General features: G+C 39.9%; 2 protein-coding genes across 3 annotated transcripts; one reads left to right on the top strand and one right to left on the bottom strand.

Annotated features, from left to right (window-relative positions):
- Window positions 1–4077: 4077 nt before the first annotated feature.
- LOC137717960 (uncharacterized) lies at window positions 4078–6245 on the top strand. 2 transcript variants are annotated; one of them, XM_068457480.2, is made up of 6 exons: window positions 4078–4433; window positions 4519–4630; window positions 4743–4954; window positions 5043–5070; window positions 5499–5607; window positions 5878–6245. In XM_068457480.2, exons 1-6 carry the CDS (start codon window positions 4140–4142, stop codon window positions 5957–5959), a joined length of 837 nt encoding a protein of 278 aa, XP_068313581.2. In that variant the 5' UTR covers window positions 4078–4139; the 3' UTR covers window positions 5960–6245. The 2 variants fall into 2 exon arrangements, with proteins under 2 accessions (XP_068313581.2, XP_068313583.2); XM_068457482.2 differs by having other exon boundaries at window positions 4080–4400.
- Window positions 6246–11252: 5007 nt separating this feature from the next.
- Window positions 11253–16778, bottom strand: LOC137718030 (lysM domain-containing GPI-anchored protein 1). The gene is made up of 5 exons (XM_068457550.2): window positions 13643–16778; window positions 12569–12686; window positions 12320–12481; window positions 12185–12216; window positions 11253–11810 (listed from the first exon to the last, which is right to left on the bottom strand). The coding sequence occupies exons 1-5, from the start codon at window positions 14310–14312 to the stop codon at window positions 11536–11538; spliced, it is 1257 nt and encodes a 418-aa protein (XP_068313651.2). The 5' UTR covers window positions 14313–16778; the 3' UTR covers window positions 11253–11535.
- Window positions 16779–25568: the final 8790 nt, after the last annotated feature.

Consider the following 25568-nt stretch of genomic DNA (forward strand, 5'->3'; position numbering starts at 1 on the left):
CACTGTATCTGATTTTTTTTTCTAGAAATAGTATTATGTTTTTTCTATGCACAAACAAACACTGTATCTGGAAAGAAAAGAACCAAAATCCAGAAGCAATGACTTAAATTCCATAAACAGTGATTTAAATTCCAGAAACAGTCTATGTTTTAACCTTTGATCGTTTCTTTCCTTTCATGCATCAGTTGATTATATTTAAGAAACATGATGCTTATTTTGCTTTGAATCCAAATACAATGAATTTCACTATTTCTTTTCTAGCTTACATTTAAGAAACAGTGTGTTTATTTCATTTGAATCCAGAAACAGTGACTTAGATTCTACAAACAGTGTTACTTAAAATCCAGAAACAGTTTATTTTTACAGTCCGGAAACAACGATGAAAAATTGAAGAGTAAAGTACAAAAAACTACCTTAACTATTGGTGTCATGACACTTTCATACCTTATCTTTTAAAATTGACAATGTCATACCTCATCTTACGAATTTGTGCCAATGTTATACTTTCCGTTAGCCTGCCGTTAATTTGTCAGTTAAATGCTAACGTGGCTTGATCCAGACCCCACTTTCTATTAAAAAAACTAAAAAAAAAATCATTTAATATTTTTAAATATTAAAATAATAAAGAAAAGTTAAAAAACAAAACCTTTCGTCCCTTCCACCCCTCCCCTTCTCTTTCTCCCCATCTTCATCTTCTTCCCTGCTTAATCTTCAACAAAAAAAAATAAAAAATTTTGAAAACCCATCAACCCCCAACTCCCCCCCCCAACAAAAACAAATCCAACCCCCTGCAACCCAGAAAGAAGAAGAAGAAGAAGAAGAAGAAGAAGAAAAAACCCAAATCCCGTTCGCCAGGCCAATTTCGCAGGTGGAGAACCTGGGCATGGAGAAAATGGGGGGAATGGGTGTGGATTTAAGGAGTGGGGTGTGTAGAGGAGGGAAGAGGGTGGGTGCGGGGGAAGACAATTGGTTTTTTTTTTTTTCTTTTCTTTTTTTTGGGTTGCAGCAGATAGGGGGAAGAAAAAGAAAGAAGATGAAGATGAGGGAGAAGAGAGAGGGCGCAGAGGGGGGGAAGGGACAAAGTTTTGTGTATTTTATTTTTTTTCTTTCTTTATCCTAGGTTGCAGCCAAGATTTTACAAAATGCTAGGCGCTAGTCGGGCGGTGAGCTGGGGCCTAGCGTTTTGGCGGGGTCTAGACGAACTAGGCGGATTTAACTAATTCCATTATAATTCATGTAAATAAGTGTATGTTTATACTTAAAATATATATAATTTCATCATAAACTACAAAATAGAATGACACATATATTATGAAGTATTGGAACATAATGAAAACATGGGAAACAAGCATATAATGTGTGCTCATTTAAGTATTCAACAAGTCTCTTACAATTTATTGAAAAAAAATAAAATGCAAAATGAAAGTTATCTATTTTCTACCTAAGTGAATCGATGCCTAGGCGGGTCTGGGTGGGTGCCTAGCCCGCCTAGGCGGGCGCCTCAATAGGTATATGGGCCCTTTCTTAATTTTCAAATGCCTAGGCATTAATCAGGGCGGTGACCAGGCACCTAGCTCCTAGGCGGCGCTAGATGGAGATTTTTAGAATAGTGGTTGCAGCAGATAAGAAGAAGAGGAAAAGAGATGAAGATGGGGGAGAAGAGAGAGGGTGCGCGGGGGGGGGGGGGGGGGTTTTGTTTTTTTTTTTTATCTTTTTTCTGGGTTGCAACAGATAGGGGGAAAAAGAGGAAAGAAGATGAAGATGGGGGAGAAGAAAGAGGGCGCGCGCGGGGGTGGGGGGTGAAGGGGGAAGGGACAAAGTTTTGTTTTTTTTTTTTTCTGGGTTGCAGCAGGTAGGAAGAAGAGGAAGGGAGATGAAGATGGGGGGAGAAGAGAGAGCACGCAAAGGGGAAGTTTTGTTTGGTTTTTTTTTTTTTTTTTTTTGTTTAACTTTTCTTTATTATTTTAATATTTAAAAAATATTAAATGATTTTTTTTAGTTTTCAATAATTTTTTAATAGAAAGTGGATCCCGAATCAAGCCACGTTAACATTTAACTGAGAAATTAACATAAAAACTGACGGAGGTATGACATTGGCACAAATTCGTAAAATGAGGCATGATGTTGTCATTTTAAAAAGATGAGGTATGAAAGTGTCGTAAGACCAATAGTCGAGGTAGTTTTTTATACTTTATCCAAAATTGAAAAACAATACCTCGACTACTTTATGAATAATAACGACAATCACGTTTCAACGAAATAATACAAAATATAAATTAAATAGCAAGATGATCTATATTTTTGTTTCAAAGAAAAATAAGAAGGTCTGCAAAAAAACGATGAACTCCATTAACGACAAAAATCTGGAACTCAACCTAAAAAAAGTTAGGGGTAAAATCGACAAATCATAATTTATTATAGTTAGGCCATTTTGTCACATCCCGGCCCGGGGCGAATCACTTCCCGGGCCCGCTCCACCACCGTAGCACGATATTGTCCGCTTTGGGCTTACCATTCCCTCACGGTTTTGTTTTTGGGAACTCACGAGCAACTTCCCAGTGGGTCACCTATCATGGGATTGCTCTAGCCCCCTTCTCGCTTAACTTCGGAGTTCCTACCGAACCCAAAGCCAGTGAGCTCCCAAAAGGCCTCGTGCTAGGTAGAGATGGGAATATACATTTAAGGATCACTTCCCTGGGCGATGTGGGAAGTCACAATCCACCCCCCTTTGGGGCCCGACGTCCTCGTCGGCACATCACAACCAGGGTTAGGCTCTGATACCAATTGTCACATCCCGGCCCGGGGCGGATCACTTCCCGGGCCCGCTCCACCACCGTAGCACGATATTGTCCGCTTGGGCTTACCATTCCCTCACGGTTTTGTTTTTGGGAACTCACGAGCAACTTCCCAGTGGGTCACCCATCATGGGATTGCTCTAGCCCCCTTCTCGCTTAACTTCGGAGTTCCTACGGAACCCGAAGCCAGTGAGCTCCCCAAAGGCCTCGTGCTAGGTAGAGATGGGTGGGATGTCACAATCCACCCCCCTTTGGGGCCCGACGTCCTCGTCGGCACATCACAACCAGGGTTAGGCTCTGATACCAATTTGTCACATCCCGGCCCGGGGCGGATCACTTCCCGGGCCCGCTCCACCACCGTAGCACGATATTGTCCGCTTTGGGCTTACCATTCCCTCACGGTTTTGTTTTTGGGAACTCACGAGCAACTTCCCAGTGGGTCACCCATCATGGGAGTGCTCTAGCCCCCTTCTCGCTTAACTTCGGAGTTCCTACAGAACCCGAAGCCAGTGAGCTCTGAAAAGGCCTCGTGCTAGGTAGAGATGAGAATATACATTTAAGGATCACTTCCCTGGGCGATGTGGGATGTCACACATTTTTAGTTCGACTACTTTAATATGGGTCTTGTACTAATCATTAAACAAAACTTATAACATAATTTTTTATTAAAACTAAAACCTTTCAAGCCTTTTTCATTAGTTTTCCTTTTTATTAAACTTTGAGCCTTTTTGGTTAAATAACATTTTAGGATGGTTTTTGGTTAAATATTTGTTGACCCAAGCCCTTTTCATTAAAGCTCCCTTAATTATAGGATTTGAGTTTATTGATAAATTTAAGTTTTATTATTAATATATTGTAACTATACAAAAGGATAAAAAGGATAATTAACATTTAAAATTTAAGTTGCATGTAGAAACAGGTTACATAGGTTCAAATAAAATTTTATATTTGTAAATTGTGGAAATATTCACAGATGTATCGAATATCGATAACCATTACTTTCAATAGAAATGATGGAAATTCAAAATGAAACTTTAGGGTTTGTCAAATATTGGTTTGGATGAAATATGAAAGTTTCTTCGATTTTTAATAGATGTGTTAGGAATATAAGCAATATTTGTTAATTTTAGCCTAAACTTCACCTTATTTTCATATCTTTCTATGAATTTTTTTATACTTCCATGAAAATATCGATTCTATTAGGCGTATACGACCTCGTACATAGCTTTTAAAATTACAACTTTACCCTTTACCTCTAAAATCCAGCAAAGATCCGGTTGCGTTCGTACTTGGGCATATTATACGGACGAAACTAACACGGCGACCCAAAATTTAGAGAGAGAGATGGGAGGACGTGGAGCTATAGAGGTGGCGAAGACGGTGGTGGAGGTTGCTGACGTGGCGTGGAGCGTCATGGAACACGGCCGCCATCACCTCCACCACGAGGACCACGACGGCGAGGGAACCAAGTGCGCGGTTTCCGACGAAGAACTGGAGGCTCTGCGGGCGGAGAATCGGCGGCTGAGGAACTCGCTGGAGCAGAATCTGAAGCTGCTCGAGAACCTCTCCGAGTCGCCTGCGGTTTTGGACGATTGCCCTCCTGATGTAAACGATTTGGGGTCGATTTATTTCGATTCGGTACCCTTTGATCAATTTGTATAAAGATTTCGAATTTTGATTCAAAAACTGAAACTGGTATTTGGGTTTTTTTTTGAAAATTCAGCTGTATGCTCGGTTAGTGGCGACGGTGGATTCGAACAGCTTCTTGACTAGAATCAAAGCTTTTCAGAAGGAGTCCATTGATGATTATCAGTTTCCTTTCAAACCAGCCACAGGTATACAAATATATATATATATATGTATGTATGTATGTATATATATGTATAAACTGTTTCAATTCTGTGTAATAATCATTGGGTTTGTTTATAATTCATGTTTGGATTTTAGGAAGTGATTTGGAGAAAGCTGAAGTTCTAATCAAAATTGACAATGAAGAACCCAGTCGGTGGGTGTGGATCACGGATGATATGATTCCGGGTAAAGTCGAGGAGAGGAGTGGGATTGACAATGAGAGCTATGTTGTTGTTAGTGAGGAGCATGTGGTGGATGGGATTGCCAATTTTATGGCCAAGTGTATTGTGTCAAACCCGAAAGCTCGCGTACGTATCCCCTCATTGCTTTTTGGTTGCTGTTTAAATTATGTTGCTCATTTTGGTCTCATGTTGTTTTGCTTCCTTGGAATTGCAGAACTTGACGCCAGAGGAGCTGCAGAAAAGTAAGTTTTTGTTGGTCTTTCTCAGTTGATTCTCCGTGTACTTGTAATGTCTTAACCCAAATATGCTAATAGGTTATTTTCTACGTGAATCGTGTTTAACCACTTAGTTTGCAATCCTCTATACTTTCCATATATCTCAAAAACCAATTGCAGGTTTTGTTGTGCCTTGCTACGCACTGTGGTTAGATGTTGCAGAGTATGATGAATCGAATAAGCTTGGATACATAACCAAGAAAATGGAATTGAACTTTAGTTTCTTTCCTTCTAGAAATTATATGTTGCTAATTTAGTCTTTGCATCCCAAACTGGATACTCATCTAAAGTCTTATCTCTGTCATTTAATGATTCTCGGGCTTGACTTTGAAGATTTAGTGGGCAATAGAGAATGCGTCTACCGAAACTCATCCTTGGGAGTCTATAATTTGCAGTTGTAGCTAAAGCGATGGGTGGTGTCAGCAAATTGGAGAAAGTATTGGGCATTTGGCATGCGGGGAAGTTGTTCTATACTTTGTCCACCTGGGGACTTGCTCTAACCGGGTAAGTATTTCTTGCCCACCTTCCTGTTGTGTTAGCCTCGAGAATGTTAGCAATTTTAGCCTTGATTATCTGCTACTTCATGTTCATAAATTGCATACAATGGATGTATTTTCCATCGCTTCTCTCAATTATTATCCAAGAGATAGCATGTACGTACATTTTCCCAGAATGTTTCATACAACATGTTTCGTCAGAGTAGCGAAAAACTGTTTTGAATTAGGTTGCTCATTTCTTACTAATTTAAGAATGTCATGTTGGCTTGTATCACAGATTGTATAGGAGCCGTGCGGTATTAAAATTTGCTGCAATGGGGCTGCACACAACTAGCAAAGCAATTATGAGAGCAATGTGAGGCTCCCTGCCCTACTGCCGCTAAAAACGAAGATTGGAACTGTACAATAACGTCACTGCAGGTTTATAAGAATCCCATTTGATGTAAATAATTGTAAATAGTGCTTGTTCTTGTTTCTGCTATGGTTTCATTGACTGATTTCTTGTACTGAACCATTGATTGATTCCGCGTGTTTCCGCATCCGGTGCAGATGACATGCAACTGCTGAATGCTTAATGAACTATTTTAGTTACTGAACTGCAATTGCTAGAAATGGAAAAGGAAAAAAATGTGGAATTAACAAAAACGGGTGTGTATAAATGCATTCTGTAATTTTTTTGTGTTGTTGAGCGTTGTATGATTATTCGGTACAACCACCGCTCTTTCTGGCGCAAACGACTACTTTAAGAACACAAGAAGAAAGCTAAAAGAAAGAAAACCATAACTGCTATGAGCTCGCCATAAGTTGTACAATCAGGCCAGCCAGATTTCTCTCTCCACAAAATTACTGCGGTTAGGCATCACAAAACATGGTGATGCGCTTATCGATCACTAAGGGGTAGTTCGATAACCATTTCACTTTTAGTTTTGGGTTTTTCTGTTTTCAGCCCCTAAAATTTCACATTTGCTTTAGAGAACTAACATTATGGACTTGTTTGGATGTGCTTTTAAAATGACTGAAAGCATTTTGAGGAAACATGTTTTTCGGTTTCAAAAGCACTTGAATGCTTTTTGCAAGAAGCACCATGTGCTTCTTCGAGGAAGCACTTTAAGTGTTTCTGGGATTTATTTGCATATTTACTAATGATTGGTTCTAAAAACATTTTCACCAAAAATGTTTTTAGTTATTTTAAAAACACATCCAAATGAGGTCTACATGACGGTAGTAATACCATCTCCGAATCGGACTGGGATTGACCAAATACAGACCTGCAGAATGTCCAAAGCCACAACTTATTCAAGAGATGTAAGAAATGACGGTAGTAATACCATCTCCGGATCCAGTAAACCTTCGCTCCTTACAAAAACAATCAGTTTCTCGATCTGCATGAGAAACATTTTGTCACAGCGGAGGTAACTTACCCAAACATTTTGTCTTCTTATGTCAAAAACACCTGCAAAATTCAAGAAATCGAAACATATGATACGCAGAACATGTTATGATACACACAACATGTCTAATGTCATATTGAAACAGTCCATTTGGTTGTTGGGGTTTCAGACACACACCACCAGTAATATATGAAGCCCGTTTCCCATCCATGAAAAGCATTCAGTAAAACTGACATAAGAACAAAGCTAATTATGTTTCAAATACTAAAAAAAGTATATATCAAAAAGACGTTCTAAAGACAACCTACCTGCTGTAGGAATGCAGAGTTGCTCGAGCCCATTTGCAACCAAATATATAATTATTTAAGTACAGATTAGTAAAAAGGACAATAATGAAACAAATCAAAGTGCATTTGACGTTGAAGTATGGTATCCCCAAAAACACTACATGCTTTTCAGAAACAGAAAAATGGATCAAATGCATACCATGGAACGCTGTGCAGAAAATATTGAATTCATGATTGCAACATATCTGATGATCAGTGAACAGATGGCAACATGCCATCGTTGCTCCCAATTAGCCAGACCCTCGTTCAACTTTCCTAATATATTTCCTTTTGATTTGTTAGGTTTTCAAGGCATATCGAAAGTATAAGAACAAAAACTAGTTATTATTTTGGTTTTTTTAATTGAATATTTCAAAACAATATGAAGGAGAAGGATAAGCAGAGGCAGAAGGGGGGAGGGTTGCGGCAGTGGGTGGTCCGGTGACAAGTAAGCAGTCTTGTGAGTTTAAATGAAAGAGAATTCCAACGATTTTAGGTGTAGTGTAATTTGATTATAATTTTTAGGGCAGTTTGGTCTATTTAAGCGTGTCTTTTGCTATAATTGATAGTTTTTATAAAAATTAACATTTATGAAATTATAGGGTAAACATTGGTTATATATGAGAAATTCCCCTAACAAAGGGTGCGTAAGAAGTAAAAAATGGTGCATGACAAGTAAAAAAAGGCGTGTGAATAACACATCCCTATGTTATTGGTTAATTCCTAGCATGGGGCGAGGCCTTGCGGTGAAACGACGTCGCTTTTTCAGTTTTGGCTAAATATTTAATCAGAGCTCGACATCGCTGGTTAGAAATTAAATAATTTTAGGAATTTGTTAATAAACGTCAAAATTTTATAGTAAGCTCCAAGAGAATTCCATGTGATCTAATATCCAAGTGTGTAGAGTGTTGGGTTTCTATTTGTGCATCTCGAGTTCGAAATTCACTCCCCTCCCAAATTATTGTAATAATTTCGAATCATCTGCCATTCTTAGACCTACTCCAACTCTAGGAATAAAACTCAAATTTGAGGTTCTAAACCTGCCCCAACTTTCTCCAACTCTTGGGCCAAATATGAGTTTTAACTCAAAACTCATTTACGGGGCAAATTTTCCATCGGGTTAGTGGGTTGGCCCACCATGTATGTGTATTTTATTTTAGTTTTATATTTATAAATTTATTGAATCCAATAGCTAAATACTATTATGATCAAATCCAACAGTTAAAAAAAAAAATAAAAATTTAACGGTCAAATTTAAATCTAACGGCTTAAATAATTAAAATTGTTAGGATCCTTCCCTGATTTTACAACATTTTATTTTTGAAAGAGTGAATTGACGAAAATGCCCTTAGAGGCGATATTGTTGACTTTTGTTGACAATCATTTCGTGAAGTGTATGAGCTAATATGTTACAGTATTTGTGTAGTACTCGATAATATGAACACGTGGGCATAAGCGGGATCGAAATCAGAGTTACGATAGAGATTTACAAGACAACGAAGCGAAAAGCAATTTAGTAAATTAATTGTCCTAGATATTTTCTCATTATTTTATTATTGTTTTTGTTTAGTAAGACCCACACACAACCTCTCCCTCACTCCCTTGCCCTGTGGAACATTTCCCCCCACACTCCTAGACTCTCTCTTCTCTCTATATCTTTTCCCTCATCTATCTCCTATCTAACACTCTCCCCATCTCTCTCACTCTAACTCTCTCCTCCCTCAAGCTTACTTAAACTCCCTCTGTTCTTTGCCAACCACTGAGACACCACCACTGGCCTGCCCACTCCGAAAACTCGACCCCACCAAAGGCCTTCCCTCATCTTTCCTCCATAATCAAACAAACCACCACTGACACCTTGGTTTTTAGTGAACTATTGAATTCCTGACAATCGTAATCCTCGAGAACCCTCTATCTCTCTTTTTTTTTTGGTCGTTTGTTAAAGAGTTTTTGAGGTTATAAGCCTGTGTTTGTGAAGTTTAGGGACATAAACCACGCGAGGATGTCTTTCCCTAGTTTTTCAGCGAGGAGCCCGAGTTTTTGCAGGCCATTTCCGGTCATTCTCTAGCCACGACTTGGTCTATTAAGGGTATAGTTGTTTGTTGAGCTTCGTTTTTTTATATATGGATTATGAATTCTAACTGAGTTTTGAGTGAGTAGCAATTTCTCAAAATTCCAGCCTTCTTCTCCATTGATCCAACTGTTGCAGGCAACCCAGATCAGGTCGACCCGACCCGTAAACTCGAATTGAATCCAAGCTTGGATCCGAAACAGATCTGAACCCAGATTCAACCCTTGACCCAACCCGCTTTTAGAAAAATTGGAAGTTAACTTTAACAAAATATTTCGTTTGAAGATAGAATATTCCGTTAAATTTAACTGTTGACCGTTAGTTGACTTTTGTTGACCTTTTTGAAATTTTCTTGGAAACCCTCCTAGTCTAATTTCAACGCCCCGAGTCCGTTTTGGCATCCATTTAGTGAAATTCCAAAGTTTAAATGTAGTTGACTGGCTCGGTTGACTTTTTGGTTGACCGTTGACTATCCCGTTGACTTTTAACAAAATTTGCACAGGACCTTTCTTAGCATATTTCGACGCCCTGATACCAATTCCGCATTCTGTTTTCCAAAATTTAATCGTTTTAGTTGAGTTTTACTATTGGGTCCCAATATTATACTTAGGTTCGATTACTATTGAAAACTCCGGCTTTCCTAACTCGAATGAATGTGACATCACAAGTAACTATGAGTGGGTCTTTTCTTTTATATACTATTTATATTTGTTTAGTTTCCATACATATTAATAATGCATTTTCTACGTGATACCATAATTAAACTAACGTTTACAAGAAATGTCGTAGTGATGAGATTTATGAGATCATTATAAATCCTACGAGATGCCTTAATTATAATTATGGGCATGAATAGTATTATGTCGACTTAAATTATCGATTTACCGTTGCATGATCGTATTTACGTTATCTGCTCATCATGTGCTACACTGGTGTTAGTACTCGCCGGGGCTAGGGCCAGTCTTTACGTGTATATTCGCATTGCACCGTACACTCACTTTGGATCCATTGTAGGTGCCAATCTTGTCCTAGATTACTATAGGTAACTAAGACTCATATGTGATGCGAATAACGCAAGTCTTTAAGTGATTGTAGTGTTAGAGTGTAAATCATTATTACATCAAGTCACGTTTATGTCAGAATATCTCTACATGAGCTCATGTGTCAGCATATGTCGATCAGCATTTGATATGATATTGTTCGTTTATGCAAGATATTGTGATTACGGGATGCTATAAGTTTTATATGCAGAAATATTGGGAATTGTCGCATTATCAAGACTGAAGCTTGTTTGAACAAATTTGGCTTTTAAGAGTATTGGATTACGATGTTTGTGTCGTCCGTCTTCTTTAATGAGTCTATGTAGGGTCATTTATCCACTCTAGGGGAATTGATTCGTACTATCGTCACCTACATTACCATGGCAATGTATCCGAAATCTAAACAACTTTTACTTGAAGTCGAGAATAAACGCGGTAGAAACCTCGTGCCGAAAATTTGGAGTTGGTGAAACAGCGCCACGCTTGTTAAACTTGCTAGAAACCTCCGCATTGGGAGTTGATAACGCCGAGAGGAGGGGCCCTAGAGATCTTATTTGACAGAAATGTGGATGGAAAGAACAAATATGCCATATTGTCAAAATGATTATACTGTTTAATAAGGCACCAAATATACGTCATTTGACCAGTTGTATGGCTCAAACTGTAAACTGAACCAACGGAGTGACCTAAATATGATTTCACTGAAACCATAATGTTTGGCGTTGGTGAAACAACGCCGATCGAGTAATGTTTTCTGCACTTAGGTTAATCCTTGCTTAAATGTATGGTCAGTAGTATAATATCCTTCTAAGTTGGGGACAGAATTAGAGAATAGAGATCATAACAAAAATGCCAGTAAGGGGTCTGCCCAGACAATATCCTGAGACTCAAGAAATTGGCAACAAGAATAGATTACAGAGATGGCAACTTCCACTACCTCACACTCACTGACTCAAAGTGCATAGTCCGATAGTTGAGCAAAACAAAACCCATCACTAATTAAAACCCACCAATGACGGTTCGCCACATTCACAAAATCAGTTCAACACTAGAAATAAATACGAATCCGATGCGGAAACAACGATCAAGAGCACAAAACGGAAATCATCATAAGATGGCAATCATGAACTTGACATACAAAAGTAGCAGAACAGCGGTTGGGAAATTGCCCAATGGATTGATCAGTGAGCAGGCATCAGAAGCAATCCCAGCAGGGCCACCTATAGGGGGCAATCCTGCTGGAAGCACCCTGGGTAACACTGAAGGTGACTTGGGTATCCCACCAATAGAACCATCTGACTCGGGAGCAGGTGCGGGTGCAAACATTGTGTCACGGATTACTGAGGTAGGTGGGGCTATAAGTGGTGGAAATTTCTGTGGACCTGCATAGTGTTTTGAAATAGAGTTCTTGAGTAACAAATTAATCACAACCCGATTTCTGGCTCCATGAAGCCTTTTTCTTTTCAGTTAAAGAAATCGCAATGAAAAATGTGATCACCCTTCTATTTTCTGGTATGATCTTATTTCAATTGAAAGTAATATACAATCTGCTAATATGCTTTATAACACCAGTAACTGTTTGACAACCAACTATTTATAATAGAGTCCATAATTTGAAATAAGAGAACCAGTTTCACACAGACGCATTCATATTATATATGATATCCAAAAACCTAAAAGTGCAATAAATTTCTATAGTTTTGTTCCTTCTAATTTAGCCAAGCAGCACAACAGATATTAGCATCTATAATTTTACCTGGGCAACGGGGCTGAAGAGATTTAGACAACCTGCAGTGGAGGACAAAATCAGATTGACATTAAAACGGAAATCCTACATTTTGAAACAGCTATAATAAGAGTCAAAAGGTAGAAGCATAAAGGATAACCATACGTTGAGATGATGCTTCCATTCACAAAACCACCATAGTTACAAGAAGTGACATTGCAACCGCCACCACTCTGCTGAACTGTAACGTTCCCGACCATGAGGTTACTGTTTCTACATTGCATGCTCGAACATGAAACTGCTAATGAAGCAGGCTGGCAGTACAAACTGTAGAAAGTAACATGATTATGTGATTAATACTCAACCCGCAGGAGAAGTTGGAGAACATGTACATATAGAAGTTAACTCAATTACTTGAGACTCCCAGGCCCACAACTGCATTGTAAACAGTGGCTTGCTGTAATGGCATAGCTACCATTGGGCACAATCAAGCCATAGTCTTGAGCAGATTTAGGAAAGTTTGATGCACAAGCTGCACTCAAGACAAACAAAATTCAAACATTACCAACAGCCTATTAAATAAACAAAATTCAAACATTTCGGAATCTGCAAGTAATACACTACCAGCGCCCAAAGGAAGCAGAGGGGCATGTTTCACCACCTATCTGACTAACATTTTCAAAGGACCTCTTTTCCAAATCAATTTGCGGTTACTTTTGTTAAGATAATGCGGTGCTTAAGATTGGTTTGTTTTCTGAGCATACTGCTTACATAAAGAAGACAGAAATCGAGCAACAGAGTATTCTCGAGGAAAGGTTGAAGATTTTCTACGAGAATTGCCTTGATATTTATATGGTGAATTAAGGACTTTGTAGTCAATTGTTTAAGTGAAACTTTTACAGAATTACATTATATGATGGTTTCTTATTTATTTCACTTGCGTATATTTCTAGTGCACCATTATCGTCTCAAGTTGCATCTGCGAGAGAACCAACCATTTGATTTACTTTAAAGACAAAAACTATATAATGGTAATGTCTTCACTATATAATGGTTTCTTAATCAATCTACTGAAACCTATAACACGAAAGTATTTGAAATATTTTAAAGATGAAAACTATATCCAAATCTGCGCGAGAACCAACCATAAGAAGGGCCTCAAGGATTCACAGAAACAGTATAGCTATGGCAGTCAGCTAACTCAAAAATATATGATGCGGTTATTGGTTTGAACTAATTAAAACACATTAGAATGCACAAACTTTATGAACTCCGACTCTCTACGGTGAAGAATGTTATAAAAAACAAATGCAGCATCTGAAACTGAAAACAAAACAGCACAGTTAGAAGCACCATATCACTCACTAATTACTAATTAACAAAAGCATAATTAAATTAGCATACCAAAATTCAACATAGAAAAACACATTCCAATAATTAGCTTCCAATATCGAAACACTTGATAAGATAAGCAAAATTACAGATTACCTGGCAATGGCACTGCAAGTATATCAGCAGCCTTAATAGCTGTGTTCCCCATGGCATTCACATTCATCAAATCGGTCAGGGTAGTCGAGTACCGGGCGGCAATCCCCGCCAGTGTGTCCTCCGGGTTCACCACATAAGACAAGTAGATAGCCGGCAGCGAATTATCAGTCCCATTGAAGCAAGTGCAGGGCAGAGGCACCACAAGGGTTTGCCCCACGTCGAGCACAGAAGGGTCCGAAATCGAATTGGCCTCCCGAATCTGGTCCGCCGAGACCAAGCCGGAGTACACCGAATCAGCAATGGAGGCCAGCGTGTCGGAAGGCCGGGTCTTGTAGTGGGTAGACACTGACTTTCGAATCCCGTCGACGCAGGAGCAAATGATTGGGACTTTGAGGAAGAGCTGGGAGGGGAGGATGTGGTTTTCGACGTCGGGGTACGAAATGTCGATGGCATTGGCGGTGAGGAGAGCAATTGGGTCGACCTGGAAGAGGGAGGCGACCTCTGAGACCTTGAGATCGGTGTAGACGGTGTAGCCGAGCAAGGCATTGCACGAGTCGGCGTTCGAGCAGGGCTCGATTGTCGACTTGGAGGTGACAAAAACAGCCACATTGGCTAGGACTAGCAGAAAAACGGAGAATTGGGTTTTGCAAAAGGGTTTTTGAATCGCCATTTTTGGAAACTGTTTCTCGAAATAGGGGAAAATGGAAAGAGGGTTTATCTGTGGTTTAACAATGAAGTAAAAAGGCTAGGTTTTTTGGGTTTGAAACTGGGAGAATTTCTGGGTTTTTAATCCTTTTTCTGCTTACACAGCAGCTTCTATTCCTACCCAGCAGAAGAAACAGAAAGATGGGTTCTTTCTTTCAATGGCGGAAGCTGGAGAGCATAATGCTGGGTTTGGAGCTCAAAATTTTCAGGTTTCCAGATGAGTTTATGGATTCTGGCTTCTGGGTTTTAGGGTTTTGATGATTTGATTCCTATGAATCTTTAGAGAGAGAAAAAGTGAGGAGAGAGAGGGGGGAGAAAGGGAAAGTAGTTTTGAAAGCTAGAGAGAGAGAGTGAGCAGAAAATTGTTTTTGTATTTTGCATAGAGTGAAGTGTGCAGTGTGCAGCGTGCAGACACCAGTCAGATTCTTGAGCTTGAGGACAACAACTTTTCCGTTTGGACCAATTTGTCCTCGTCAAACATACCATTTCTCGCACATGTTTCCGCGTTATCCGACGTCGTATCCAAGGATTGTGGTGTTCTGGTAATTTCATCTTTCCTTTTGAGATTTATGGGCATCCAAGTGTACCCCACAGTCATGTACTGTAGGGTTTTGCTTTCAGACATGCGGGTGAGAATACCTGGTTGGGTTGGACCTGAATACTGTATATAATATCCTACGCGCATATTAGAGAGTGTCTCTCACGCTTTCGCTTCATTGGATGGAAGAGTCGTTCTCAATCCACGACTTGCGACTTGCGTGTTTATATATTGAATTCTAAGACCTGGGACTTGAAAGTTCAGCCCGTGGGTCGGATGCACAACCCATATCATATGGGTCGCCCAATCGGAATTATTAAAATTTTAATTTAATTAAATAACGTTTGAACATAGTCAGAACGTTGCCATCCATTGTTTGACGACAAATGTTGAGGAGTTCTTTTAGAGCAACTCCAACGTTGCAAAGGCTTTCTAAGGCAACTAACTATTGAATTCACTTAGTGAACAATAACTGTTTTTAATGAACAGTAATTGCTTTTTGGATCTTCATTCTTAAACTGAATAGCCATGACAATAGATAATAAAATATTAGTATTTTTTCCTCACCTAATCCATCAGACATCCCCATCACCCTATCCCTTTTTCCCCTCATTTGACCGGTCTCTCTCTCTCTCTCTCTCTCTCTCTCTCTCTCTCTCCTTCCCCTTCAAACCTTCAACAAATTAAGCTCAAAAATAATATTTTTGGAATCCCTAGAACTCAGGGAACCCAACCATGACCTTGCATGCAGCATCGGTGCATGGTGCGAGGTCCTACCATTGAAGTCGAGAGCTTGAGCTCTCAATCTCAAACCCAGGTGACGTTTCTATCATTATCTTGTGTTCTTGAGCTTTAAATCATGTTGTGTTGCAATTCTTGTGGTTTAATTCCCTGCATGCATCCCATTCTTTTTCCAAATTCTGACAAGGGAAAATGGACAAATTCGAGCCGGGTCACCCTAACGTCAGCCACACATCACACAACCCTCAGGCTCTCGGGCTACCAATTCAAGTCGGACCTCTCGCTCGGGCCCCCCCTTAGCCCACATGCCTACATGGGCTAGAGCTTGCAGCTAGGGCTATTGGGATGGGGAAGTCGCCAGTCCATCGGGCTAATGGTCCTGGTGGAGTTGCTCTTAAAAGTGAGATTTTGCATGTACTTTTTTGCTTAATTTTTTATAATGTTGGCACATTAATTGCGCCAAAAACATAAGGTAACGACAAGTCGAAAGTTCAATTTTGAGAGAGTCCTTCGCTTGTTTGATTCAATATTTCTTAATCCACGAAAGGTTGAAACTTTCATCCGTGAACTTTTAAAACAAGATCACCAGCTTTCTCGATTAGAATGAAATTATTAGATACACAACATGCATTACTGATTCTAATTTTTATTTTGATGTTGAAAAAGGTATACTCCTCCTTCGTTTTCTTAACAATCCAAATACCCTTTCAGTTACATTCTTGGTAAGACAAAGATTATGGGCTTGTTTGTAAATAGTTTTAAAATGATTAAAAGCGTAACTAGATAAAATATTTTTCAATTTCAAAAGAATGTTTTTTGCAAGAAACACCGGTTATATGCTTCTTTTAAGAAGCACTAGTTATTTGGGATCATTGTACTCCCACCTTTGCTTTAACAATAGGCCACTAGCACTCAAATGAACTCTCCAATATGGAAATGCCTGTTCTTCCGTTTGGTTCACTAGTGCAGCGTTGGTGATGACGACTTAAATAGTTTCTTTGCTGCTACGGTTTGTTGTTTTTTGGGCTTTGTTTTTGTCTGAGCCTAATCTATGTTTTTGGGGCCTTGTTTCGTTTCCCTGTATTTCCTCTGTTTGTTTGAATGAAATGTTCATTTGACCCAAAAGAAGAACAAAAAAAAAAAAAAAAAAAAAAAAAGAGAAAAAAAGGGCACAAATGAAGAGAGGAGTTTATGTCTCTGTGAACGCTAATAGAGTGGAACACTGCCCATTCAATAAAAGGCAGCACCTATTGTGCTTAGTATAAAAAATGGACACAAACAGTGCCATAGAACAAAAAATTATGTCCATAAGGTCATCTGTCTATTCCTCTGTCCAAAAGGTGTTGTGCGACATTAAATAAGAAAATAGCACAATTTGGAAAGAAGTCGTCATTGAAAATTAATACATTGTAAACAAGGTTGCTCGATACATAACTAGTTTTTCTATGGAAGTTTTCAAACACGATTGCTCGATACATTTTGTTTCTTTTGCATATGATTAAGTTCTGCATCATTGAGAATGGGGGATTGGCGACATCACGGAGTTAGGTTGAAACTGAATCTCAAGTATCACATTCGTTGATTGCTTCAAACATTACAACAACAAATTCCACAACGAACTGTCCAATTTGACGTCTACGACAACCTATTAATGTCAAGTGCATACCTCATTTTGTCGATAATCAGTACATGCATAAGCGAATGACATGTATTCGATTAAATGATGATATATAACAACCCATCCCTAATTTTACATTTTTTATAATTTTAATAGTGTGAATTGATGAAAATGCCCCTTAAGAAGAGATTGTTGACTTTCGTTGATCGTCATTTCGTGATGTGTATGAACTATATTTTTACCTCGAAGCACTTGACGGTACATTCAGTACCAAGGGTATTTTGGTACTTTCATGTCGCGACATATATTTTTTTGTTTTGTCTGGCTTTGGACAATGTGCCAAGTGGAGCCCACACCACTCATCCCTTGTCCTTGTGTCCCGTTTTCCCCAACCTTCCATGATCTCTCTCTTCCTTTACTTTTCTCTTTCTCTAATCTCTCCTCTCTCTTTGCACTCATTGCTAGGCAGTGAGCTAACTACCAGACCACCACCTCATATCCCTCCCTGTTACTCATTTTGCACCTCACTCCCTCAACCTCTATATCATCTCTCTCACCTCTACAAATGCCAAACGACTGTGAGGCCAAGATCCTCACTGTGCCACCATTTCCACGGCAAGTCACATCACCACCATCTAGCCTCACCACTCATCAAGCTTACCAACGTCCAAGTACAGAAGTTGAGAACCAGATGGCGAACTCGAACTTGAGAACTCAACCTCCATATTTACCAGCGAGACTTCACGATTTTCCGACCAAGGTAGGCCTTAGGAACCCCATCTCTCGTCGTTTTTTCGTCGTTTTTGAAAGATTTTGAGGTAATAGGCCTGTGTTTGTAAGGTTTAGGGACATAAATCACACGGGGATGTTTTTCCCCAATTTTTTGGCGAGGAGCCTGAGTTTTGCAGGCCATTTCCAGCCAACTCTGGTCACGACCCAACACTATATTTTGCTGGGAAGGGTCCTTGGCTCGAGTACACAACTCCTTGAGGAGTTGGCACTTTGATTGGCTATCGGGCTCTCGCTCGCTTGTTGGTCTCTCGCTCACTTGTCGAGCTGGAAGAAAAGGACAGAGTTAGTTCTGAAATGTGCCTTTGTCGGGCCTTATGTGTAGGTCGTGAGGCTCGCAATCAAAACTAATTAAGTGCTGAGGCGTGCCATTGCCATATTTGTATGACAAATGTAGAATGAGTGTATTTAAGTCGATTACTTGCGCCCCAAGTTATTCTGACTTCTTATCATCAAAGGATTGTTGTGGATGAGTTAAGTCCACATTAAGTTCTTTTCTATGCATTGAGATCAAGGACTTTTGTTTATCTTGTATGCTTTAAAGGGTATGGGGTTCAGATTTGATCAAGACATCAGTTTCATTTACTTTTATGATAGTAAAAGTATTAAGTGAACCAGATCTGAGAGTTAATAGAACTTTGGAACATCAAGAGACCAAAAATGACTTGCATATATACTGAGGGATACATTATAACACCAAATCTATTAATGGAAACGCAAAAACAGAGAGAGTCGGGCAAGATTTCACCTTGTCGAGCAAGGTTAAATCGTCTTGCAATCTCTTCTCTTTGCAGTTACAAAAGGGTTGAGTAATAAAGAGGAATGATGGGTAAATGAGTTTACACAAGAGAATCGATACCACAACATTTGGGGAAGGTAGCAGAGCTTTTACATAGACAAAAAATGTCTTTCTACGGGAAATCTAAGGCTAAAATGGTGCAGAATTTGGACAAAGCGCAACTTTCTGAGTATTTGCTTGGCTGAGAGACAAGTTGTGTGTTTGTTTGTTTGATGGGTATAATGTCCTTGTCTCTAGGTTTTCTTCCTCTTTTTATAGACGAATTAACCCAACTGTGTTGTTTCTGTTCTTGCCTGAAAGTAACTGAAGGGTAGTGAATCATCAGCATTTTTACATGTTCTGCCATCCAAAAGTACTTTTGGGCTGAGAGTAGGTGGATTTCCATTGGTTATCACTTCTCTTGTAAGCACCTAGCCTTTGCATTAATAGGGGGCCATCATTTTGTCTTAAGATGGATGACCTGGGCTTGACTCTAGGCTTTCGGGCAAACCTTCTTTATTGAGCTCATTTGGGCTTCCTTCCCTTAAAGCCCAAAGTTTAAATATTAACCCAAACACGTACCTCATGAGCTTCATTTTGACTTTTGTTTCATTAAAAATGATTTAGATTTGACCTCGAACGGAGCTCAGGAAGTTTCTCGGCCAAATCCCTTTCTTCTTCGTTGGGTTCGACTGGTGCAACCCACAAGCCCAAACGGGTCAACTTGATCCGATAAAAAAAGCCCAAACCCGAATCCAAATCCAGATTCGAACCAGCCGACCCTGACCCATTTAGGAATCTTGAGGGAATATTTCCTTGGAATAGTTTGTTAACTCCCAGTTAACTTTAATAGAATATTTTGTCTGATGATGGAATATTCTAGGCCTGGCAATTCCTGATACGACTCGATAACCCGACATGACACGACAAGAAATTAACAGGTGTTCGGGTCGACACGATAACGAATCGGGTCGTTATCGGGTAACTCGATAAGCATCTGTTAAGATAACGGGTTGATTCGGGTATACACGTGAGTAACACGATACACGATAAGCAGAATATTATTTTTATAATTTTATAACTCTAAAAAAATACTGTAATAATTATATACATTAATTTAACAATTTAACAATTATATACCCCTAAAAGCTATAATAAATAAATAAATATATATATATATATATATTAAATTAACTATAAAGTCTATAATAATTATAATAATTATATATACTATAATAATTATACCCCCAAAATATTAACTATCTATAATAATTATATATATATATATATATATATATTAAATTTTGAATTAAATTTTATAAAAACTATAATAATTATTAATTAATATGCATGATGCATGATGCATCCATTGATTTGATTCCATTTGACACACCCCGATCGAGATCAGGGCATGCTGACCGTCACGTGGAAGTGACGTAACCAAGTGCACAGTGCGGAAGCTAATAAAATAATAATAATAAAAAATAGTATGAATAAGATAAAATCCAACTTTACACAATTAATAACATACATGTGCAAGCGTAAGTGTGAAAACAAAGTTCAGAGCACGAAGACCTAATGCAGTCCGGGAGAAAACGACACTAAAAAAGCACACCCAAAGGTGGTCCTACACTGGTGATAGTCTGTCAGATATGCCGGGGAAATCCTCAGGGAAGCCACCAAACGTGCTAGCCAACTAGAGCCTGGAGGGGCGCAAAACAAAAGGGTGAGTGGGCAAAAACAAAGCTTTCCAAAAACCAATTCATAACTAAGTTCTAACCCCTCGCCGTAAAACCTGTATACTTCCCAAAAAATAGAATATACATATATATAAATCAGGCTTCGAAAAATGCCATGTCAAAAACCTCGAAGTAAAATGCAACTGCTCAGGTATGTCAAATCAATGTCATGTAATCTGTCAGCCGGAGTCACCTAACGTGACCTGTACAGCTGAATCTAGAGCTCAAATCTCCATCTCACTAACTATACCTGCACACGAGTCGGAACCACCTAAAGTGGTCTGTACGACAAGCCTGGGTGTAATATAAGTACGCTCAAGTGCTACGATCACGTGAAGGCTGGGCGTATAATCTCGGGTCACCTACGAGTCGGAACCACCTAAAGTGGTATGTACGACAAGACTGTGCACCTAACTTGGATCCAAGATAAGCGTGTGGTGTGGGAGGTGAACATCACGTGAAGGACTGTGCCCTACTCTGGGCGGGAGCACTGACACCGGGGGTGCAGGTTATAAGCTCTCTATGCATCTCAAATCACTACTGAACGTAAACATAAATCATAACTCACCTGACACTTACCTGTGCGTCCACAACACCAATACACATATATATATGTACAACTAATAATGCGTAAATAATTGGCAAATAATAAACATGGCATATAAATGAATAAACGTTTCAAATCAATTTATGGGAAAAACATGAGTATATAGGTATATACGGAAAACCAAAAGCCCACTCATTGGTATGTAGAAGGGTCGTAACCCCCTTGCCTCGAGTGACCGCGTTCGTCCTCGGGATAGGCCTCACCTATATGCGAAACAACTATAAAAACGTTAATTTTAAAGCACATAACCAACCTTATGAAATAACTACTCATATATTGCTCAAATGGGGTGTATGAATACACCAACGTGATCTACTCAACCTCAGGAACATCCCCATATTTTTAGAAAAATTTTCCACTGTCGCACGCGCCCCCACGCGCCGGCCATGCACAGGCACGTGCCTGGCACACTGACGGCGTCAGGAATATTCCGTTAACTTAAACGGATTCCATCAACGTTGTTAGGAATATTCCGTTCAAACTGACGGAATATTCCGTCGTCTTCTTCGGCGAGGCTCCGGCGCCGTCGCCGACGCCGGAAAATCGTAAAAACTTCAAATCTTCGTATCTTCTTCGTTTTTCAACCAAATTTCACAAAATTGGTACCAAAATGAGGCTTACAACAAGAGGAACAAATCCATACCTTTCAAGTACCAAAACACATGGGATCTCACCGGGAAAACACCACCAACTCCGGCCAACCTTGTAACTCACGATCCCGACGTCCAAAACCTTCAAACGAACCACCCCGAGCCTCCTAAGGACCTCACCAAGCTTCCTACAAGCTTGAAATTCCCAAAAACACAAGAATTAACGTGTGCATGAACAGTGACAAAATCGGGGTATCCCGAGTTCGACGTGAAAACGAAGGTATCCTTACCTGAAATGGGTATGGTTGAACTTCTACGGACCTCACGAGCAAGAATATATACTTTGTTTCCTCGATCTGTGAAGATTTAGAGGGTTTTGGGGTATGTCCGTACAAATGGGATAGGAAATGGGGGAGAGAAAGGGCTCGGGACAGGGTGCAGGGCAGGGAAAGGGTGAGGGAAATATGGGAGAGTGTGTGTGTGGTCCACAACCTGCCAACAACAAACCAAAAACAACCACACACCCAAAAATCATACTAAGGGCAAAATCGTCATTTCACCCTTACGGTTTGAAAATTTTGGAACGGGCTATCACAACCTACCCACCTTATTAGAATTTCGTCCCAAAATTCAAAACAACCATATAACAGCCCCTAGTGATCAAAGAACAACCGAGGATACAATTCTCTCATCCGATCTTCAGTTTCCCAAGTAGCCTCCTCCACAGAATGATTCCTCCACAAAACTTTCACCAAGTTCACTGTCTTGTTCCTCAGAACCTTTTCCTTCCAATCTAGAATCGTCACTGGTTCCTCATCATAAGTCAAATCCGGATTGATTTCCAAGGGTTGATGAGGTATCACATGAGACGGATCAGCAACATAATGTCGAAGCATGGACATATGAAAAACGTTATGTACTATAGCTAACTCTGGAGGCAACTCCGACCTGTAAGCTACCTCGCCAACTCGCTCAGTGACCATGTACAGTCCGATATACCTGGGACTCAACTTACCTTTCTTTCCAAACGTACAACGCCTTTCCATGGTGAAAGCTTCAGAAATACTTAATCGCCAACCTCATACACTCTGTCAGTAGCATGCCGACCTGCTAAACTCTTCTGCCTATCCTGGGCTGCCTTCAGGTTAGACTTAATTACCTGAACATTTTGAGCAGTCTCCTCAACAATCTCCGGGCCCACCAAAACCTTTTCCCCTACCTTTGACCAACACAACGGTGTGCGAGAATATCTACCATATAATGCCTCAAATGGTGCCATGCCGATACTCGAATGAAAGCTGTTGTTGTAGGCAAATTCCATTAAATCCAACCGCTTGTGCCAAGCATCACCAAACTGTAACACAGAAGCTCGCAACATATCCTCCAAAGTCTGAATGGTTCTTTCTAACTGTCCGTCCGTCTGAGGATGATACGCTGTACTATAAAGTAGTCTCGTACCCAAAGCTTCATGAAAAACTACCCAAAACTTAGATGTAAATCTTGGATCACGATCCGAGACAATACTCACAGGGACACCATGGTACTTCACGATCTTCGAGATGAACAACTTAGCTAATCGGCCCAAAGAATACTTTTCCCTTACTGGAATGAAATGTGCTGACTTAGTAAGCCGATCAGCAATCACCCAAATGCCGTCAAAACCATTATGTGTACGCGGAAGCTTGTACACAAAATCCATAGTAATGTTTTCCCATTTCCACTCTGGAACGGGAAGCGGCTGCAACAACCTAAATGACTTCTTCCGTTCCGCCTTAACTTGCTGACAAACAGCACACCTACTCACATACTCAGCTATCTCCCTCTTCATACTCGGCCAATAATAAAACGGTCGAATGGTATGATACATTTTAATAGCTCCTGGATGCATAGCATAAGCCGAGATATGTGCTTCATCAAGAATTGCTTTCTTTAAATCCAAATTATTAGGCACAAACATCCTACCCTCCTGCATCAGCATGCCATCCGAATCACGAACTCTGAGGTCTCTCCTCATTCCTCTATCTCGAGCTTGGATCAATTCTTGAGTTTCCCTATCAGCTACCTGAGCTTCAAGCACCCGTTCAACTAAAATTGGTCTAACTTGAAAATTAGCAAGTAAAGCTACCTCTCGATCTTCTGCCTCTAACCTCACTCCCGTAGATCTTAAGTCTGCCAAAAAAGGAATGCGGCTAGCGTACAACGCATTGATACGGCCCTGAGACTTTCTGCTAAGTGCATCAACCACAACATTTGCATGACCAGGGTGATAATCAATCGTCCAGTCATAATCACTGAGTAGCTCCATCCACCTCCGCTGACGAAGATTAAGATCCTTCTGCGTAAAAAGATACTGAAGACTCTTATGATTTGTAAAGATCTTATATTTCTCTCCATAAAGGTAATGTCTCCACAATTTCAACGCAAAGATAATGGCAGCTAACTCCAAATCATGTGTAGGGTAATTCAACTCATGAGGTTTCAGTTGTTGTGAAGCATAAGCAATCACCCTACCATGCTGCATCAACACACATCCCAGACCATTCAAAGAAGCATCACTATAAACCTCGAAATCATCACTATCGTCCAAGAGTGCCAAAACAGGTGCATGAGTGAGACAATACTTCAACTGCTGGAAACTCTGCTCACACTTATCATCCCACTCAAATTTAACGTCTTTCCTCGTTAACCTCGTCAGTGGTAAAGCAATCACAGAAAAATCCTTAACAAACCGTCAATAATACCCTGCTAAACCAAGGAAACTCCTCACCTCAGTGACGGTTCGCGGTTGTTCCCATTTCTCCACAGCTGCCACCTTTTGAGGATCCACCAAAATACCCTGAGCTGAAATGACGTGCCCCAAAAATGCAACTTGGTCTAACCAAAACTGGCACTTGCTAAATTTAGCATACAATTGGTGTTCTCTCAACCTTTTCAACACCAAAGTAAGATGTCGAACGTGTTCCACTTTAGACTTAGAATACACCAGAATGTCATCGATGAAAACAATAACAAACCTATCCAAGTATGACTGGAACACCCGGTTCATCAAATCCATAAAAGCAGCTGGTGCATTCGTCAATCCAAATGGCATAACCAAAAACTCGTAATGACCATAACGAGTCCTGAACGCCGTCTTAGGAACATCATCCCTACTAATCTTCAACTGATAATATCCAGACCTTAAGTCAATCTTGGAGAATGCACACGCACCTCGACGCTGATCAAATAAATCATCAATACGCGGCAACGAATAACGGTTTTTAATCGTTACTCGATTCAATTGCCTGTAATCAATACATAGCCTCAAAGTTCCGTCTTTCTTTCTCACAAACAACATTGGAGCTCCCTAATGTGAAGTACTAGGCTGAATAAAACCCTTATCCACTAATTCCTGCAACTGAACTTTCAATTCCCTTAACTCAGCGGGAGCCATACGATAAGGAGTCAAGGAAATAAGATTAGTACCTGGAAGCAACTCAATGGTGAACTCCATGTCTCGGTCTGGCGGCAAACCAGGTAAATCCTCAGGGAAAACATCGGGAAAATGTCTAACTACCCTCACATCCTCTACTCTACTAGGAGCAGCCTCATTCAACACCACATGAGCTAAATACCCCTGACAACCTTTAGATAACAACCTTTTCGCTCGTATAGCAGAAATAATGACATGTCTCACCCCATTCTGCTCACCCACGAAAGTAACCACAGGTAATACAGGACGATGGAACGTAACTATTTTCCCGTAACAATCAATATTGGCACGATTGAAATGCAACCAATCCGTGCCCAGAATCACATCAAAGTCAACAATATCCAACGGG

The sequence above is a fragment of the Pyrus communis genome, chromosome 8 (assembly GCF_041283825.1).
Source record: "Pyrus communis isolate YQ-2024b chromosome 8, ASM4128382v1, whole genome shotgun sequence".
Classification (NCBI taxonomy): Eukaryota; Viridiplantae; Streptophyta; class Magnoliopsida; order Rosales; family Rosaceae; genus Pyrus; species Pyrus communis.

Excerpts from the sequence above, each read along its gene's own strand:
- LOC137717960 (XM_068457480.2), top strand. The coding sequence starts at position 4,140 with ATGGGAGGACGTGGAGCTATAGAGGTGGCGAAGACGGTGGTGGAGGTT. Across the intron at positions 4,955-5,042 it reads TGTCAAACCCGAAAGCTCGC|AACTTGACGCCAGAGGAGCT; the intron begins GTACGTATCCCC and ends TTGGAATTGCAG. Across the intron at positions 5,071-5,498 it reads GCCAGAGGAGCTGCAGAAAA|TTGTAGCTAAAGCGATGGGT; the intron begins GTAAGTTTTTGT and ends TATAATTTGCAG.
- LOC137718030 (XM_068457550.2), bottom strand. The coding sequence starts at position 14,312 with ATGGCGATTCAAAAACCCTTTTGCAAAACCCAATTCTCCGTTTTTCTG. Across the intron at positions 12,482-12,568 it reads TGTGGGCCTGGGAGTCTCAA|TTTGTACTGCCAGCCTGCTT; the intron begins GTAATTGAGTTA and ends TACTTTCTACAG. Across the intron at positions 11,811-12,184 it reads TCTTCAGCCCCGTTGCCCAG|GTCCACAGAAATTTCCACCA; the intron begins GTAAAATTATAG and ends AACACTATGCAG.